Source organism: Drosophila subpulchrella, unplaced genomic scaffold, assembly GCF_014743375.2.
Source record: "Drosophila subpulchrella strain 33 F10 #4 breed RU33 unplaced genomic scaffold, RU_Dsub_v1.1 Primary Assembly Seq354, whole genome shotgun sequence".
Taxonomy (NCBI): domain Eukaryota; kingdom Metazoa; phylum Arthropoda; class Insecta; order Diptera; family Drosophilidae; genus Drosophila; species Drosophila subpulchrella.
In genome coordinates this window covers 6,371,402-6,391,724 of record NW_023665577.1, presented here as the reverse complement: position 1 = coordinate 6,391,724, position 20,323 = coordinate 6,371,402, and the positions used below count along the sequence as shown (strand labels likewise).

The following is a 20,323-nucleotide window of genomic DNA, read 5'->3' as shown; positions in this document are numbered from 1 at the left end:
TTCACTTTATTTTTATAAAACATTCTCACGTACAACATGACTTGGCTCGATATGAGTGCAGTTCGATATTGAGGTTTCTGGGATATTTAGATTGTTTTGTGGTGGATGCTTGTTTAACAATTGAGGTTACAGTTTTATATAGAACAGTATTTATTTTCAGTTGCGTTTTAATACTTTGGAAAGCTAAAGAATAAATTAAAATTACACGTCAACAGTTGGCCAATTTCGTGTTTAGCGGTCAGAGCAGTCCAGGGGAATTGTTGTGTCTTCTGGCGACTATATACAATTAACATTAATAATTCTCATAACTAAATTATACACAGTGTGATTAAAGCTAGAGTCATACAAAAAGTAAACATAATGGGGGCAGGAAGGGGCGGACAGGAGGACAGAAGGCTTCCGGATCGGTTTGATGCGGATCAGATCGGATCTTGCAAGCAAATTGGCGGCAATTATACAGGGCTGACACAAGATCAAAAAAATAGGGGGACAGAACTGCCTTGTCATCGTACTACAGGTTTACATAGCGCAGCGCTTAGTTTAGGTTTTTAGTTTAGTTTAGGTTTTAGCTCAGTTACATTTATGTTTAATCGTATAGGTAAGGTATCGCGCATACGTGTCGATATATATCATTATTTATATTACATTTAGAGTGCGGCATTTCCGTGTGATGTAACATGCTGACATATGTCGTCTCCCCCGATGCGCGGCAATTAAAACGAATTGTAAAGTTAACTCTCAGCGAAATTAGGCTAGATTCCGACCCGCAGACGGATGCTACAACTCGAAGAAGTCGTCCTGCTGCTTCTCCAGTCGCTTCAGCGAGTTCTGCACGCGTCGCGTCTGCGTCGTGTTCAGCAGGTGCGCCGTGTCCGAGGAGGTCCCGCTGCCCGTGGAACTGTGCCGCTGGTACTGCGGCGGACGGTCGTTGTTGTTGGTCTTGTAGGAGTTGTTCAGCGGATGACGGCGCTGCGGGAAGAAGTCGGCGGTGGCACTGATGCAGATGTCCGCGTCGCTCTGACTGTTGACCAGGCTGAAAGTAGTCAGAAAGCCATTAGCAAATGCATTTTAAACGTATTTTTAATTAAAAATCAATTATATTTCAATACTTTTAGCATTGTTTTTCTATGATCAAGTGCAAATAAACCACGATATGGCAATTTTATTACAATTATAAATAGGAGACTTAAAATAGATATGTTATTTTGCTGTTATAATTTTGGAGTGACATTGTTCAAATTAATAGAGCCAAGTACTTATTTCCGTGTTCAATCAACATTTTCAAATTATATTGATTTATGTTCTCTATGATTCTGTCACTTAATAGACTTTAAAATTGATTGATTTCTAGAGTGAAAAATAATAATATAAATAAAATTGATAGCTGAACGATCTAATATTGTGATTGATTATATGTTAATTGATTTAGAAAAATATATGTAATCTGAAAAGTATGAATAACACTTTTTCTGTCAACAATGAGTTATAACTTTAGGCCAACTTACTCCTTGGAGCGTTCCACATATTTGCGCGACTCGGAAATTGTGTTGTCTATCTTGTTGAGGAAGTCGTTCATGCACTTTCGGTTCTCCTCCTCGGGCGTCATCGCGGCCACCGAGTCCAGGCTCTTGCTCTGCTTTCCGCTGCATCCACCGTGGCCGTGCATCATCGCTGGATCTTCGTCTCCGGCCTGCACCACCAGCAGCTCCCCGGCAATGGAGTACGGCCTTTGGGGGGGCTGTTGCTGCTGCTGCTGGCTGCCGCCGGACCGCGATCCTCCGGGACTGGGACCGGAGCCACTTGTGTTGCAGCTGCTGCTACTCCCACTGCTGCTGCTGCTGCTGCTACTGCTGCTGCTGCTAATGTCGTTGCTCTTCATGAAACTGTTGCTGCTCTGGCTCAGATTATTGGCATTGTTGTGCGCCTCCCGCTGGCCATTGGCATCCGGAGTGCCCGGCGGCGTGGCCAGCACGGCATCGAAGGCGGCTATCGAATCTCCAGGCACCTGGGGATAGTAGGGCGAGTTCTTCTCCACCGGGACCAGCAGGAACTGACGCAAGAACAGGCTGTCCGAGGCGAAGAGGCGGTTGGCCCGTCTTATTTGCTCCGTCTGAAATGCAATACACAGGTATATATAAGTTGGAGGAGCTCATCAATTACGGGCAATTGCAGCGCTGACACATGATTGATGGATGCGCTTGATCGACGGATGGATGAGCCGGCTATGTCGCATATATGGCCAATCGGGTCAAGTGGCATGCAACTATATTGCTTTTGGCCTACAGCGACATTTCAAATCTTTCGAGTCAATAAACTTAATCTGACTTTAGGTAAATATTGGACAAGTGCTAACTGAACAGTCGAGTTCCCATTGTGGACATAAATTATATGCAGCAATCTGTCAGATCGGGAGAGGGTGTCTAAACATGGGGCTGCAGCATTTTCCACGGGTCCCCAGCGATAACGAGACTGATAAACAGCCAGACTAAAGACTAGATACTGGATACTAGTCTCTAGACTGACTGTCCCTTTTCACATGTCGCTATCTACTGTTTGTCCAAGTCACTAGCCGACTTATCACATCCCCCGCATTTCTGAGAAGGTGTGGGTTCGGTCGTAAATTCCAAGAAAGAGCAGAATGACACGGTGTTGGGAATGGGATGGTATGGGAGTTACCCGTGGCAACATTGCCACTATTGAATCGATATATTCAAATCCCAGGGAGTTGACATTTAAAATGCAATGGGTTCGCGTGATTGCTGCACTAGTAAAGCTTCCCCAAGAGTGCAAGAAATCAATGGATGTGGTGGAATTATTCCGTTAAGATTTATAATTTGAAAAACCATATAAAAAATATATTAGCGAGGATAGCGTGACAGTAATTGCTTCGACCTTCCACCAGCGGCACAAATACATTTCAAATTACTTTTTAGAATGAACATTTTAGTACCTAGAAAGTATTTGTTAATTAACATTATGGCTTAGATCACTTTTGAGTCAAAAGTCTTTTGACTTTAAGGAAATTTTAAATACGAAAGTTCAAGGGTGGCATTCTAAAGTCAATGAATTCAAATAAAAATGGGCTGACATTTAAAATGCAAAAGGGTTAGCGTGTCAGCAATGCTCTTAGAAATTGTTGCAGCTAACCTATTTTGGTAGCTCATATAAATAAAAAACAGGCCAAGATTTAATCAAGCTTGGTAAAGGTTAAAGTGTTACTAAATTGTGGAATTTCTTTAGGGTGATACATATCTAATTTTCAGGATAGTGGGTGGGGCCTATGTAAATATTTTGAAAAATTATTAACTGCCATAAAATAAATAACTGGCAACATATTGGGATTGCTTCCGTAAATAGCTGTTGTAAATCACGGGGAGTTGTGATTTGAAGTATTACTTGTGCACTGCTGGAGCTTCCCGTTCAAATTGCTCAACGGGAAATTTGCAAGGCTAATTTTCTTGAATATGAAAATGCGCATTTTAAAGTTCGTATGACTATGGCCTATTAGAAATATTATAAATACATATTAACTTAGGGAAATGAGCATTTAAAGGGACAAATATTTAGAGATATCCCAAGGTGTAAGGCATAGGAATTGATGGTATCTATAAATTGAGTATCATAAACTGGCATGAAAGATCTCAACTCGAAAATGTTGGAACTTTAAGATAGTTGTTCTGATTTTTGTGCATAGGGGTATCTATAAAATCTATCAAAAATAATTTTCTTTTAATTACTTAGGGGATGTACATATATACCCCAGGAAGATGAAACTTCCTGACCTAGCACAAAATCAATGGGCAATGACTTGATGATTTCTCCGGAGGATTGACCCGTGGACTCACCGTGCATCCGTACTTGAGGGCGATGCCCTGCAGCGTGTCCGTCTTCTCGACGATGTGCCGGATGAGGGTCTCGTTGTTCCGGAGGCTGTTGCAGCAGGTGCTCCCGTAGCGCTTCAGGGTGCGCCCGGAGTCCCGGATCGATTGCTTCTCGTTGAACATGAATTCCGAGTCATCCATGTCGGGCACGATCTCTTGAAACTGCAATGGTTTTTAAAAAAGAGATAGTTGGATTTATATTAGTGATGTCATGGCCACAACGCACACAATCACAGCAGGAATATAAGTATGTAAAAATGTACGTGTATTACGGTGAGATTTTTAAAGCAGTGTTGGGGCGACTAAACAAAAAAGCGATTAGTTTCCGCATTTATTAATTATGCGGCGCACTCACCCGAACGCCGCTCCTTCGCAACGGTAAATGCAACTGCAACCGTTACAGTTACTCCACCGCACCAACACACACACGCATTTGGAGCCCCAACTCACACACACATACACGCATGGCAGGCCTTTCAAAACAGAGCGAGCGAGATGGCGAGAGACAGGGAGAAAGTGGCAGCGGGTGGCGAAGACGACCTCCCACCGATTTTAACGCCCACTTCTCACGCTGCCGACGAATTGCGCTAATATTTGCACACGCGAGTGCCCCGTTATTGTTGCAATTTGCGATTTTTCGATCCAATTGCTTTTTTCTGTTTACTACGTGTTTGCTAGAGATGGGCCAGCATCTCGCGATAGTATCGATATATTCGACAAAAGGACATCGGAAAAGCAGCCCTGCCTTTGACGTGGCGGGAAATTTTAAATGTCGGAAGTGCTATGAAAGACTTTCTTTACTTCCCGTTTTAAGAATGCATAACTTAGTTTTATATTTCAAAGCAACCACTACTAAATCTTTTGCCATAACAAAGTATGTAAATCCTTAACTTTATATGATTTTTTGTTTTGTTTTGAGACAAATAATTTTAATTGATTAAGCCCATGATAAAGTTAAAAGACGATCTTAAATTACACAAAATAAAAATAGAATCTAATGATTAATAGTAAGTAATGTATTTCACCAAGTGTTAACAAGATTTATTTTTTCTTTAATATATACTTTTTTGTTATTACTTTGGGGCGGTAAGTTTACTATTAAACTACTATTATTCAAAGCGCTAGTCACAATAAATCAAATCAATCACCTTTTTCAGTTTCAATATTCTAAAACTGTCTGGCGCTGCCACCTGACTCAACAAAATGGCGCGAATTTGAAATGGCCAGCAGTTAGCGCACTTTTATTTGCCTTTCCTTTGTCTCAAACATCCAGACATTGCTAATTTTTCAGTTTGTTAGTGTTTCACCGCCAGCGGTGGATAATTTTTTCACGTGATCCGCGTCGGCTACGTAAACGTCTTTTAATGTATTGTATATATTTACAGTCGGTTCGAACCTGTTTGAACAAAGCAGGTCGCCGCTGAGTTTGTTATTTTCGTATTTTTTTTTGTTTTTGTCCCAGCACCAACAGCTGCTGCAAATATTGAAATTAGTGGTGCCAGTGGACGACGTGCCACTGCCTGATAATTAACATGTGACTTTATTTATTAATGGTAGCTGAGCATTGTATGCGCAATATTGCTGCATTATTGCATTGCCTGTACAATAACTACCGCATATTTGCATTATGGGCTTTGGCCATAATGGACGCGAAACCGGGCACGTTTAAGGTCAACAACAAGTTGTTAGTACACCATATCAGGCTGTTAAATTCAAATGTTTCTTGTACTTCTCTTGCACCATTTTGTTTGCCTGGTAGTTGTGTCTTTAGAGCAGCATTTAAATGATTTACGAATCCGTAAATAAATATAGAAAGTGAAGTGCAGAGAAAATTTCAGTGATTTTCTTTGGTTACTTAGCTAATATTTGTTTTTTATTTCCTAATCAGTAAAAAATATAGAAAGCGAAAAGCAGCTAACCTATAAATTTGACTGATTTTCTACGGTTTCTATGGTCAAAATAACTGTCTTTCCAAACTTCTTATTTTTACTAATGCGTTACACCAGTTTTTAAACAGTTTTCAACAAGAATGAGTTCCAATAAAATGCTCACTGTGTAAAACAACTTTTTTCGCCTGCCATATTGGGAAACCGGAAAATATAACCATTAACTATAATATTAGAATTTGCAAAATACCTATAAATATATATTCTATTTCTCATTTAAAACAAAATATTCCTCTATTTTAACTAAATCAAAAAGTAGTTTCTTCTTTTGTTCAAGCTGGTGACACTACTGCCACCGTTTATTTCCCTTTGTATTGGGCGCCATTTATTTATGTTTGGCAAATATTTTGCAGATAAGCTGCGTAGATAACCAACACATTGCGGTGGCAGCTGAAACTCATTCGCTTTGTGCTCTCCATAGTTTTCTATGGGTATGTACATAGTATAAAGATATATATCTGGCCGATCTAAAGGGGTGAGGGTGACGAAACGGTCATTGACATGCGCATGCCGGTGAACAATTGTCCATTGTTCAAACGAGTCACGAGCTGCATGCTGCGTCACTAGTTCTAACTGGGTGGAAAAAATACCCATACGCCGTGGTGTACACGGAATATTCCGATTTAAATCTAGAAGTGTACAGCCTGCAGAGAAAGCTCTCGCCATTGTCGATTCTACGCACAGTTAACAAAACACCTGATTGATGATCACCACACGATCGTACTATATGCCAATGCCTTTATTTTTTCATTATTGTGCGCGCTTATTGGCGCAGAAATGAATGTTAAATGCTTTTTGGCACTTTGGCTCTAACAGAGGGATATTGAGACATCAGACATGCTCGGCTGGCTGGCGCTTCTTCACTTTGTGAGTCACTAATTTGAACCAATCTGCGGATCAGCGAGTTCATCGCTTGATGGGAAATTATCGTCTACGTTCAAAGAACTTCGAGTGCTGAAGGTCAAGACAACGACGACGACGACGACGACGGAGTCCACTTTTAGTTAGCCCATAATCAGAGCCATAAATTATCCAGCTAATGTGGCTCACACACTCATAAATTTAACGATATCGTTGGTAATCTATTTCAATTTGTTGCCTTTCAATAGTGCCCGCAGCTGTGCGGAATGTTTTTGTTTAAAAAATGTATCGATTTGTGCAAGCGCACAAAAATTATAACCGAAGGTTAAACATACATAACCAGTGCCAGGCGGGCACTATCTTTAGTATTAATTAAAGCCACCGAAATTGGGAATTGCAAATTGATAAACGGCAGCCAAAACAATTTGTATGTATGGTACGTGACTGAAAAATAAGAAGCTCCTCCATATATCTATTCAGATTGATATTGCATGTGTTCGCGTCATAATCTGGAGCACTGAGTTAAGTTATGGTTGATATATGGAAAATACTCGCCTCATGGCCGCGATAATGCCAAACAAAGAGGTTTATTGGTATGAAGACACGTGATTCTTGTGGATTTTCTTGGTCACTCGATGGTAAATATTGACCTGCAGAAAGATATGGCTTACAGAGATGATTCACGCTGTCTAAACGGGGGGTTATTTTCAATCAATCAGAAAAATAAGAACTTTAACAATCCTTGGCCTAAAACTATAGATATGATATAGTCAGTAGAATACCCAATGAATTTTAAACAAAGTAAGCAAATATCAATCACAGTACACAAAGCCATCGAACCTTGACTTAAATGCTATAAAATTTGCATCTTTTTCCATCACTAACCTCATGCTTTGTCTTATCAGGGAATTACCGGGAAAGTCCCCGAGGAATTGACTTTTTAATGCCCCCGGGGCTTAAGTTGTCCACGGCGATATCAATGCCCGCTTGTATAACCCGCATGTGAATGCCTAGAGCCCCATAAGTCAAGTGTCCGGGTCTTAAGTGGCCTTTTCATTTAAGTTTATTTATATTTAGCGATAAATTTAATGGATGGGTCGCCGGTTCTTCAAGGGCTGTTGTTCTTAAACTAGCATGGTGGTGGTGTGAGTGCATTTCCTAAGATATTTTATGACTATTTTTTTGCCAACTGGAAGGGCATTTCCCTCGAACACATCTTACACGCTTTTAATTACCAGTGCTACGTGCAAAATCTATCAACGTGACATTTTATGACATTTCAAATATTTTACAAAGAAACGAATGATTGTGAAAGAGTACCTTGCAAAAAGTTCCCATCGGGAATATTAACTATTAACTTTTGGTGATTTTTCTTGAGATATGAGCGAATATCATTGTATATTTCATTGGAATATGAAACTGTGGATTGATTACTCAGTGGCTTCAGCCGAGCTGTCGGGCATTTTCTTAAAATATTATTTTTGCGGCTTTGCGGTTGGCAGTTTATTTTACCGAAGAGTATGCAACAATTCTTGGGCATGTGTGCTAAATATATATTTTCAAGAACTTCAAATACCCTGACTGTTTATCAAGTTTCTTAGACAAGTGGGTAATGGAACCCTTCAAATTATCAATCTCTATAAAGGTTGTTTTATTTCTTAATGACGTTGCACTTAAGCGTGTGATTGATTGTCCGCTTGGTTTCATAATACTCATATACTAGTGCTGTTGTATGTCATTAGAAAACATCTGGGAAGCCATCAAACGACTATCAATATGATTTATTCAACTATTAATTATATGCCTACGACTACTTGAGTTCTTGTTTTTTAGTGTTTGCCTTGGTTCTCGCAAAATGTATGGCCGACAATGGGGGTTTTTGTTCTTACAATTCCCATTGTTTTGGGTGACAAATTGTTTGCTGATAAGATTGCCGACTTTGTTCCAAGGAGAGAGGGTGCAGCCCTCGTTTATGATCAATATAAGGTGCGATCAAAGATATATGTGGGTACGGCAAACAATGCGCATATAAGGAAATTTTACAGGGTTTTTGAATTTGACGTCTTGGGGCCTCAAATCGTTCGATCAGCACGTTCTAATTCTGATAAGACATGTGTGTGAAAGTCAAGGCCAGTTACCCATACGAATCGAGACAAATGTTTAGACAAAGAGCCCCAAATGTCGGTTTATTTGCTCTTATACAAATGCCGACTTATCTCTATCTCACTTTCGGTATTGTGTTCCTTTCTTATGCTGATTATTCGGATTTATAAGCTTCGCTGTCACAATAAAAACAAAAACGCATATCAATCGTACAGTTGCTGTAGATTGACGCTTTATTCAAAGCGATTCGAACCGGTTGCAACCGCTTCATCAGACAAAAACTTAAATATAGAAAATCAGTAATCGCAAATAAACTCACAATGAAAAAATAGAATATCCAAAAAAAAAATCACACCGAAAACCCGTATTTAAATCACACTGTGCAACAGGAAGCGAAGCTTCGATAGATTTGTATCTCAGAGCATGGCAAAGAGTTCACCCAACTGACTCACTGGCATCCCCCGAGATGATCTTGGGGTTTTCGCACTTCGAGGAGAATATCGGTGATTTTATTTTGGTATCATTTTAAACCGTGAAATAAAAACTTTCTCATACGTTTTTATAGATATAACTTGCAGTTTGTAAGAAACCTAACTTTGTTTAGAGACTCACTAATCAGAATTCATGTCTGTCTTATTTGAACTTAATATAAATCTATATTTTTATCGAAATGTATTATTATTAAAAACGTATATATTATTAATACTGAAACAGGTAAAACAGCAAAATCAAAATCATTTTTGGTACTTTAAATTTCCTGTAATATAGCAAGCATTTTTGAATTTGAACTCGGGAATTTTTTAAAAACAAGCGCTTTCTTTATTGGCAAAATATAATGCTTTTTAAATGATATTTTTTTATTATTTCTTGTTAAACGAAACTGATAAGAACATATGACTATTTCTTTAGCATTGAGTATACTCAATATACAAATACTCAACAATTTAAATTCTTTGGTCGCTTGAAATGGACGCATATTTTTTTGTGACCTGTTGGACCGTACTTCTGCTGTTGGTGGGACAATTCCGCGAACAATCCACCCAGACGACACTGCCTTTCAACCTTAGTAGTATTAACTTAGATCCTGAAAACCCCGTTAATCATGGCGTGCTTTCCGGACGTCTTCCTTTTCCTCCTAACGATTGAATGTGACCAGCTTAAAATGTATTAAATAAAAAACAATCCAAGCGTTTGAGTGTTTTTATATATTTATATTTTGTACTCGTAGAGTAAAGTATTCATATCAGCAAGAATATTGGGCTCCAAATCTTAGGAAATATGTGCTACAAATATTAATTTGTAATGCTTAGGACTCTTTCGATGTTCATAACATATATGCCTTGTTCATATACCTATAGATACACAAAACACGCGCACAACGATCGATTGTTTTTCTGTTCTCAAAACAGAACTTCCGTACTTAAAATGTTTACTTAATCTCAGTTAGTAATGATATTAATAACAGCTGCGTTTATTGTTTTACCACGAATTTTCATATATTAATCGGAGAGTAAATGGAAATTCATTTTTATTTAACAATTTTTTTATTTAAAAAAGAGAACCGAAATATACATAATAATAAATGATCTTTATGTACCCTATATAATGGTGTTGATAAGGAGATTCGTATTTTTCTAGATTTAATTCAGTTATTATTTCGGAAGTTCAGAAGTATTTCGTCAGTCGAAGTGGACGTATTATTCCTGTGGACCTGTAGGATAGTATTCCTGCTATTCGTGGAACATCTTTCGGCCCACGGTACACTCGTATTTCGATCCTACGAATCTTGATTTAAGACCTGAGGATGTAATAGCCCCTTTTGCCGATAGACGAGTAAACAACAGAACTAAATATTAAATAAAAACCAACGCCTTAAACTGGTTTTTATTTTTAAGCAGTAAAAGTGGACTCTTTGTGCATGTGACCCTTTAAACTAGACGTATTCTTTGTCAGCATCAAGCAAACGTCGCCAAATACTTAAAAAGTAAACAAAAGTAATATATTCCTTATGTGGTGATGCTAAGAAAATTCGTGTTTTTCTAGATTTACTTCAGTCGTGATAATTTCGTCGTCCGAAATGAACACTTCAATTTTTGTGACCTGTTGGATCGCATTCCTGCTGTCCCTGGGACATCTGTTGGCTCAACCCACTCGCAACCAACCCAATTGGAGGGCTCAACGAAATCGGTTTGCTCAACACAATCGTTTGGATCAACCCAATCCGTTGGCTCAACCCAATCGTTTTTATCAACCCAATCCTTTGGATCAACCCAATCCGTTGGCTCAACCCAATCCTTTGGATCAACCCACCACGAAACCAGAGGATTTCATCCCTTCGAATTCAAACATGACAGTTGAGAACCCCGTCAATCAATGCGCATTGTCAAATTGTGGCAATGAACATCGTTTTCCACCAAGTTAAATATTATATAAAAAGCAAAACCGTTAACATTTTTATTTTTATGAAATAAAAGTAGACTCTACGTGACCCTGTAAACAATACGTATTTTTAATCAGCACCAAAAAAAACATTGTAGCCAAGTGCTCAAAAAGTATATGTACATAAATGGTAGAAGATTGGGCAGTGAATAGGTCATCAGGTTAATCAGCGCGACGCAGTACAATTTATTTTCATATCAAGCTGACTTGTTTAACATTATTAAATATTTTTTTAAAGATTCTTTTATATGTTATAACTCACAATCTCTTTTATCTATTTAAAACTGCTACTATTTATCATAAAACAAGAAAGGATGTTAGCTTCGGCAAGCCATAGTTTGTATACCCTTGCAGTTATAATTATTACATTTAATTCGAAATTGCAGTTACAATTATTACATTTAATTCGAAATTCTGAAAAATACAAAAAATGATATTCCCAATAGTATAAGATAATATGTCAAAAAACACGGAAGCTATAATTTGTTTTTTTTATTATTTCCCCACCAATTTTCCGATCGTTCCAGTGGCAGCTATATGATATAGTCGTCCTATTTTGATAAAATTAAATTCGAAATTGAGAACTAAGAAGTTTATATGTATATAACTAAGAGTTTATATGTTAAAAAACACAAAAGAAATAATTTAAAAATACATTTTTTTCGATTATTCCTATGAGAGCTATAAGATATAGTTGTCCGATCCGGCTGGTTCCGACTTATATGCTACCTGCAAAAGAAAGACGACTTTTGGGAAAGTTTCAGGCCGATAGCTTTAAAACTGAGAGACTGACAGACGGGCATACCCTCTGCAAGGGTATAAAAAGAGGAATATTTAACTCATAGAACTAATGCAAAAACAATATTATAATAATGTTCATGTGATATGAGTCTAATATGATAGGTACCAAACGAAAAGTTAAACTCTTGCGCGTGACCCAAATTGCTGTTGAACTTAATTATACCTAAAGTTATCGCCAAATAGCCGTGAGTAATAGACCAACCTCGTTTTGTTTGGCCCGCCCGCATGCAAACCATTACCATTACCATTACCAAATCAAATCGGAGGGACTTTCGGTTCGCTGCAGGTGCGGAGCAGTATGCTGATTAACGAAGGCCAAAACCACCCAGCTGGTTAAAATGGTCGCAGTCAGTCGAAGAGTTACACCTGTACTGAAATGTAAATGTGCCAGTGGAGTGATATATATTTATGTTTGGCCTATCGCATGTCTAACCGAAGGACAAACCCAAATGGTGGGATTTCAAGGGTAAAAAACCCAACTGCAAAATGGCCGCCGAGAACCGGATAGGGTGCATTGAACCCTCTGGTTAAGAGGATCTCGATGTGGCCAAGGTTAAGGATATTTTTAGAAGACCAAATGGAATGCGACGCGAAGCATGAATTAACTTACTTTGTACACTGTGCTTTGGCCCAATTAGCAGCTGCAGTCAGCGTATAAAATGCATTTTGCGATCGCTTCAACTTGTTGTTCTCGCTTTCAACACGGAGAACAAATATGATCTTAAATATTAACTATTTAAAACTAAAAAAAAAGATTTTGATTTTCTTTGTAATATATTAAAGTGTCTGTTTAATAAGTCACAGATCGTCTGCCAAACTTAGTTGATAACCCGTTTTATTAATATTTCCATTAACATAGCAATTAGAAAGTCAGTTTGAGAAACAAACAATAAAATCACCCACATTCTAAATATACCACATTGTATAAACTGGGATTAAACCGCTTTTTATAAGTATTATTTGGTTTTAAAAAATCATAAACAATCCGGTTTTTTGGTTTGAAAATGTAGATCTAGGGGGGGTGCTTTAATGGGGAATACATCCCCGCACTCGGCTTGAAAAGTGAAAACAAAAATATATTTATATACAATTAAAATATGTCTTTTATTCATAACTTTTGATATCTACACAACAATTTATTTTTATACCCCCCTCCCACAACCAATTTCTACATCCGCCACTGGATATAATACACCCTTATAAAATGTATTGCAAAATATGGCTTTGAGTATTTAAAATAGTAAACACGCCTAAGAAAAATTCTGGTTTTTCCTTATAATAAAATTTTAAAAACTTGTTAAATTCTTCTTATTTTTTTCGAGTGCACTGGCTGTGCTGCACTCATTGGCCAATTGCACTTCAACCGGAGAGGAGAGCCGCATAAGTTGGTGGCTGTAGCTGCTTTTGGCTTTGGTTTTGGTTTTGCTTTTGGCCAGATGTATTCGCCACTGGCCTGGGCTTACTCATCGCGTTGGTTCGCTGGCCACGATCTTAGCACACTTTGGTGGCATTCGCATTCGCATTCGCATTCGGATTGGACTGTAATGGCAATCGAAATAGCATATTCGCACACCCGCAGTACAGTGTGCCACAGGAAAATAAATACAAATAAATACAAAAAACGACACCAGATAGAGAGTGGAAAAGAAGCCGAGGAACCGAAAGAGTAACGCTCGTTCAGAGTGGTTTTTTCTTGGGTAATGCGAGACCATTTCGACATGATCGTGTTTCACAGAATAATTTATTATTTTGTTTGGCTGTTGCCGAGTGTCTTTTGGCCAGGTCTTTCTTAAATGCGGTTAAGCACTTCGGCTCACAGACAGTTCCCCTCTCCGCCCTCCTAGAAGCCAAGTTCTTACCGACGATCGAGGTGTTTGTCTGGGAATATGCACATGTATGTATAATAGGGATCAAAATAGTATGATCAGCTCCTTAGAACTAATAAATAAATGGGTTTTTGAGTAATCAATAATATATCTGCTTGTGGTACATTTGTATATTATATTTTTGGCAATACACCAAGGAGAACTTAAATGTTTTGTTATCAACAATTATAATTGTTATAATACTTTTTTAGCAATTCATAACATAATCATGTCTTGAGTTTTTATCATTAAAAAATATTTATTAAAATATGTGGTCCCATTAAATCTATCTATATATTGTTACTAATGTTTACTAGATATTCTTCGATAAAAAGGTTTTTAACTACTGTGAGGGACTTAATGAAAAATATGGAAACATAACTAAGGGGATATTTTTTGAGAGTAACTATTTTATTGCCCCCAACTGTCTTGCATTTGCTTAGACTCTGGCCGAAAGCCACAACTTGAAGCCAAGAGCTAACGACCGCTTATTGCCGTGACTCCACAGCCTTTCGCATTCTCCAGCAACCACGCGAATCCGCGAATGTAGAAAAGGTGCACAAAAAATATTAATGATCAGACAAAGAGCCAGCAGAAGTTGGGTTCATTTCTGCAAGAAAGCCACAATATTGTCGTCATCTTAGCCGATTGCCACAGGCCAACATTTCGAGTGGCAAAAGCCGTTAAGACGAGATTGCTGGGAGTCCCATGAGATACCAGATCTGTATATTTTAAAGAGGGGTATCTCAGAACTTCGTTTTATTAGGACTCAAAGAATCACACAGAAGAAACAGCTGATTTTGAAAGATATTATTTAATATATTGCATAGATATTATAAATAGTCTATCTATATATAGATATTGTATTCTCTTAGAACAAAGTAAATTTTAAAGATTGTAAAAATTCAAGGCCAATTGTAACTTTTAGTTTTAAAGACAAATAAAAAATAAATTGGTATTTAATAAAAACCACAAATTAGCGGTTATTTATCACCCCAACTCTTTGTGTCTTTTGTTCAGATTATCATATGGATATAAATAGGTATCTATTATATTAATATTATTATAAAATATTTCCAACGCTTTGATACCTTTATTCTCTTAAAACAAAGTCAATTTTAAACGATTGTAAAACTTCAAAGGAAATTCTCACTTTTTGTTCTAATGATAAATGAAAAACAAATAGTTTTTAAATAAACACCACAAATTAGCAGTATTTTGTTCAGATTAATTCGTAAGTGGTTTCGCCACCTTACAATTGTAATTCCATTGGTAATTTGTATACACCTTAATTGTAAGCCGATTGTCAGCTTCCTGCTGTCTCTTGTGCCCACAATAATTATGAATTTGTAAGTGGATTGACACCTAGCCTTGAATGGTGAACATTCCCCTCTATAATATTGAAAACCCGCTTGCTTACCTGCGAATGCAGTTTCCAATCTTTGTAAGCCTTTACAATGTAATCCATTTCCGTGAATTTGTCTGTTTTCTGTTTATTACTGGATCGCCTGCATTGAAGAACATAAAAAATACTAAGTACGGTCACTCAACTCACTGATTATAATTAATTTTCGTGTTTTTTGTTTTTCTGTCTGATTATATTTCCACAACTATGAAACAATTAACCACTGTTCGTGGGGATTTTTTGCGATGTCTTGATGTCTTTTTCTTTTTGGTTTTTTTCGGTGGCTGCAATCAAACGTGGTTGTGCAATTTCCGAGTAATTATTTGACTGACTTTACTTAGTTTGGGCTTTTTCGCTCTAGTCAAGGCTGGCAACAACAAATCTCTGGTTTTTCTCTCTTTCGTTTCTTCGGTCTTTTTTTTTGTGTCTCTGCACTTGTGCAAATCTCCAGAGCTTGTGGGCGTGTGTGCGAGAGTGGGAGTGTGCCGGTGACGTGTGTGAGTGGGTATAGTCGGACCTCTATAAGTCGAACTAGTGTGTATTGAAAAGATTTAAAAAAAGTGCTTATTGTACGATTTGTTATTTGGAATTTTAAAGAAATTGGAACAATCCCAAGGATATATATATTTCACATAAAATAAACATTTAAATTTATGTATTTCTTTTAGAAAAATGTAGCTTTTCCGATAGTATTATAGATTCAATTTTGGCACTAATTTATACTTAAATTATACTTAAGGCATATTTAAATTGAAGCTAAAGTTTCGGTTTCTAATACCAAGATAAAAAAAATTTTAAAAAGAGTAGATTTTTAACTCTTGTTGAAATTTGTTTATTTTTGTACTAGGAATACAATTTTTTTTATTTAAAATATTTTTTAATTTTGTACTTAAATTTTTGTTAACCTTAGCAACAAAGAAAATGATTTGTTTTAAATTTTGTGTTTATTATTTTTGACTTTTTTGTACGGCGGCCTAGCATTGAATTTATAAGCTTCAAGATCGCTATTCCGATAATATTAGAGATTCAATTTTGGCACTAAGCTATACTTAAATTATACTTAAGGCATAATTAAATTGAAGCTAAAATTTCGGTTTCTAATACCAAGATAAAAAAAATTTGTAAAAGAGTAGATTTTTAACTTGTTGAAATTTGTTTATTTTATGTACTAGTAATACAATTTTTTTGATTTAAAATATTTTTAAATTTTTATTAACTTTAGCAACAAAGAAAATGATTTGTTTTAAATTTTGTATTTATTATTTTTGACTTTTTTGTACGGCGGCCGAGCATTGAATTTATAAGCTTTAAGATCGCTTTAGGTACATATACGGAATTGTATTTCTTGATAGAACACAGCTCTTGTGGACTTCCGAGTTATAGAATGCCGACTGTACAGATGTGATTTTGTTTTCCGGCTGCGACAAATGGAAATGTGTGTGTAGAGTACCGCCATTCGTGATCTTTTGCCAGTTGACTTTTTGTGTCGCTTTTTATCTAGACGAAAATGTTCACCAACTTTTAGGATTTTTTCCATGTTATAATAATAATTCCAGCAGCCAACGCCGACCGTTCGTGTGGCTGCTGTTACTTAAGTTATTAAATTAATTGTTGTTGTGTCTGTGGGACAAGGGGCGGCTTTTGTTTTTTGTTTGTTATTTTTGTCACAATGCAAATGAGTGTGGAGCACACCGAGCGCCGAGTGTAAATACACACAATTGAGGCTTTATGTCCAGATGCTCGCCGAATGCCCCTTGGCAACAACAATCGTAACCGTTCTCCAACTTTTGGCCCAACTTTTAGTTCAGTTTGCCGTGTGTGCATATATTTCACTTAATAGCAACTCTTCTTTATACTATATGTGTATATATTTTTTCCTTTTCGGCACTCACAAACACAGAGATACAAGGGCGACGACGGCGGCGACAACGCGATATTATATATATTTTTATTTTTTGCAGCTTTTTCGCAGCCAAACGGCGGCACTAACTAAGTTAACTTAGCCAAAACCACTAAGAGCGCAGCAGGCGAGCGACCAACTCCAAGCAGCACTCAAAAACAAGTGACTACTGAGCTGACTGCTGAGCAACCGACGAGCGATCGCCAAAGGCTGGCTGGTTCACTCTCTAGGGGGCACGCTACTCGACTCGACTCTCTTCCAGTCCGGAAGACTCTCTTCTGGCCGCTCAGCTTGGCGGTTTCGGTTTCTTCGGCTGGAACTGAAGAATGGAATAGTCGCAGTATTGGAAGTCCACACACAAATACTAGATGGCTGGTAAACATGGGCTCACCGCTGTTATTCACATCCCGCCAGTCATTACTTTTCCAAGTACCATACGGGCAGGCGAATTCGTTAAATGATTGTGCCTAATTCGAGTGATAATGGTGATAGCAAACACGTTGGCCTAGCCGGCGGAAAGAGAACGCCACGGGGAGCACTATGATGTGGAGACCATGATATATGTGATATGTCGAAAATATCTTACCTTCATTTTTATGATTAAAATATTTAAATATCCAAAAAATAGTGCAATTTTTGAAATAATGCCTTTCTAATGTATTATGGTACATAAAAATGTATATGGAAGGTATGACAACATGAATTCTGCAATGAGAAGTCCATTTCGGTTAAAATTGTACACTCATCTAAATGATATGATACATTTTAATAAGTATAATTATCTGTGCGGTAAAATCTTAACCCTATGATAAAACCCTATGTAACCCTATGATTAAATATTTATTTTTAATGGTGAATCTCTATTGGGGATTTCATCTGAAAACTTATAGGAGAATCTAATTTCATATTTATATTCAGAGTTTTCATAACTGCAAATATAAAACCGAAAGCATTGAGATTGCCTGTTACTAAGGAAATAATAATAATTTCGCCTTTACTTGTGATATTTCATTAAAATCTTGTAATTCTTCGAAATGACTAATGTAAAATATCGATTAAAAAGATGGTCAATGAACTTATATTCACAGGAACAAGCATTATTTTTAAAAATTACACTGGCAACTTTTCTCTTTGTTCTACAATTTTAAGATGATTTCGCATACGTAATTTTCATATGTATGTACTTTATCGGGATATTTTTCCAAAACTTTTCTTTAAAATAAAAAACAAATTAATTTCTAATAAGGAAGATACATTTTTTGGATCAAACTAACTACCATTAATTCAACCATAAGTTCTGAAAATAATAAGTATGCGCAGCATTAGCTTTGATTATATTTTAAGTTTTCAAATATTGGTTTAGTTTAGTTTTAAACAGGAGGTTGTCGATTCTGTTTTGTGGAAATAGTTTTTGAATTTCAAAAGTAACATAAAATGGTTACTACAAATATATATGGTTTTAAAATATAGTAAGTAATACTATCGAAGACAGCTCTTACTGTACACAGATAAACATGTGTACCCGCGAACTAGTGATAATCACTTAAGCAGCTCTCTGCTCTTCTGGCGCTCTCGCCGATTATTAAATGATAACTGGATGACGATGACAGGTGCTCAGGTATAGTGATTACCTTGCTCCTCGCGTTTTCAATGTGGTTTTCTGTGTTTTTTTGTGAGTCTGCTTTGCTTCGTTCGTCATAAGCCTAATTAGCATGAGCATGCGTGATAAGCCCACGATCTGGGGAGGAATCCCTATCCAGCGATGAGCAGGGAATTTTCCAACCGACGAACGTCATCATTTGTATTGCAGATAATTGCGGTAAAGTTCAAAAACTATTTTTAGAAATCCGGCGATAGTGAGTGTTGTCAAAACAAAAGTTTCATTATGCTTGGGCCGACAATTCGAGTTGTTTTTCGGCCAAGATAAGCCGGGAACGACTGTCACAGTACAAGGTAATCCGTGTTAGATATCATATATATTGTTATCGATACTCCTTATCACTGCGGGCCTAAACGGACCGACTAACGGTGATGTGCGGAATGGAATGCGTCAGCTGCTGAAAACAAGGGTCATTTTACTCCTGTTGCCAACAGCTGATAGTCGAGTTTACGAGGACTTTATGAACTTGTTAATATGAGTTCCTCAGTAAGTAAAAGATTTAGGAACCGTTCTAATTCCTGACCTACCCAGAATTTGGATCTTTTAGATAAACTACCAATTTTTGGGGATTCTATTTAATTTTAGTAATATAATTTGAAGTGTTTGACAATAAATAATCATTCAACAAAAAGGATTTCTGTTTAATAAAGACTTTTAATTTGAAAATAAAATGGTTCCTTACATTATATTTATATTTTGTTATGAAATGATAAGTCCTTTATTACCAAAATGTAGCATGTATCTGCAAAAACATAAAACAAAATTAACAATTTATTGTACAAACACAACTTTAATGGGAACAAACACAAGAAATACAACATAAGAACCTCTGATATATCAAACAATTTCTAAATATAGATATTATTATTGCCTTGTTTTTCCGAACTATGTCACCCTTAATCATCCTAAATACTTTATTGAGTAATAAACTGGAAATTGGGCCGCCGTGATTAACACGTCCTTCTTTATGAACTTTCCAAAAAACGAAGCCAATCCAGATTGCTTTTATGAGATAACATTTTTTGAATGTAAATTACCGTTCTTTGTCGCTGGCCAAAAGATTTGCAGGCAGCAAAGTGATTCAAAATTTCGGCGAATAAAAGTGAAACGCCATCGAAGTGACGTCGATCGTACTACCGCCCTTCCATCCTTCTCGCCCGGCAACAGTTGAATTTGCATTGTGAATCAAGAATGTGCTAAATGAGCAGACACGTTCGAATCGTTGACCAAAATTTATTTGTTTACTTCGCGCCTTGCGAATGTATAAAGCGATTGGGTGTCTTCCCAAAGATTTTGGTTAATAACTTTGGCAAAGAACCAAAACCGAGTTGTTTATGTGTGTCCGCACATTATGGCTTCATTATGAAATCACAACTAATCCGAACTACACATAGCGGGGATAATGGGATCGCAAATGAGGTGACTGATATTTGTCACTTGGAAAAAGGCGAAAACAGATTTC

The 20,323-nt window shown here is 37.1% G+C and overlaps 1 protein-coding gene and 1 long non-coding RNA gene across 4 annotated transcripts; one reads left to right on the top strand and one right to left on the bottom strand.

Annotated features, from left to right (window-relative positions):
• Positions 1 to 125: 125 nt before the first annotated feature.
• Positions 126 to 17,357, bottom strand: LOC119559799 (suppressor protein SRP40). 2 transcript variants are annotated; one of them, XM_037872882.1, is made up of 5 exons: positions 17,194 to 17,357; positions 15,317 to 15,404; positions 3,846 to 4,043; positions 1,506 to 2,110; positions 126 to 1,033 (listed from the first exon to the last, which is right to left on the bottom strand). In XM_037872882.1, exons 2-5 carry the CDS (start codon positions 15,362 to 15,364, stop codon positions 778 to 780), a joined length of 1,107 nt encoding a protein of 368 aa, XP_037728810.1. In that variant the 5' UTR covers positions 15,365 to 15,404; positions 17,194 to 17,357; the 3' UTR covers positions 126 to 777. The 2 variants fall into 2 exon arrangements, with proteins under 2 accessions (XP_037728810.1, XP_037728811.1); XM_037872883.1 differs by lacking the exons at positions 15,317 to 15,404; positions 17,194 to 17,357 and adding an exon at positions 4,237 to 4,554.
• Positions 10,459 to 11,288, top strand: LOC119559801. 2 transcript variants are annotated; one of them, XR_005220962.1, is made up of 3 exons: positions 10,459 to 10,624; positions 10,687 to 10,775; positions 10,835 to 11,288. It is a non-coding gene; the product is annotated as an uncharacterized LOC119559801 (long non-coding RNA). The 2 variants fall into 2 exon arrangements; XR_005220963.1 differs by having other exon boundaries at positions 10,460 to 10,624; positions 10,690 to 10,775.
• Positions 17,358 to 20,323: the final 2,966 nt, after the last annotated feature.

Excerpts from the sequence above, each read along its gene's own strand:
- LOC119559799 (XM_037872882.1), bottom strand. The coding sequence starts at position 15,364 with ATGGATTACATTGTAAAGGCTTACAAAGATTGGAAACTGCATTCGCAG. Across the intron at positions 2,111-3,845 it reads CCCTCAAGTACGGATGCACG|ACGGAGCAAATAAGACGGGC; the intron begins GTGAGTCCACGG and ends ATTGCATTTCAG. Across the intron at positions 1,034-1,505 it reads TATGTGGAACGCTCCAAGGA|CCTGGTCAACAGTCAGAGCG; the intron begins GTAAGTTGGCCT and ends GACTACTTTCAG.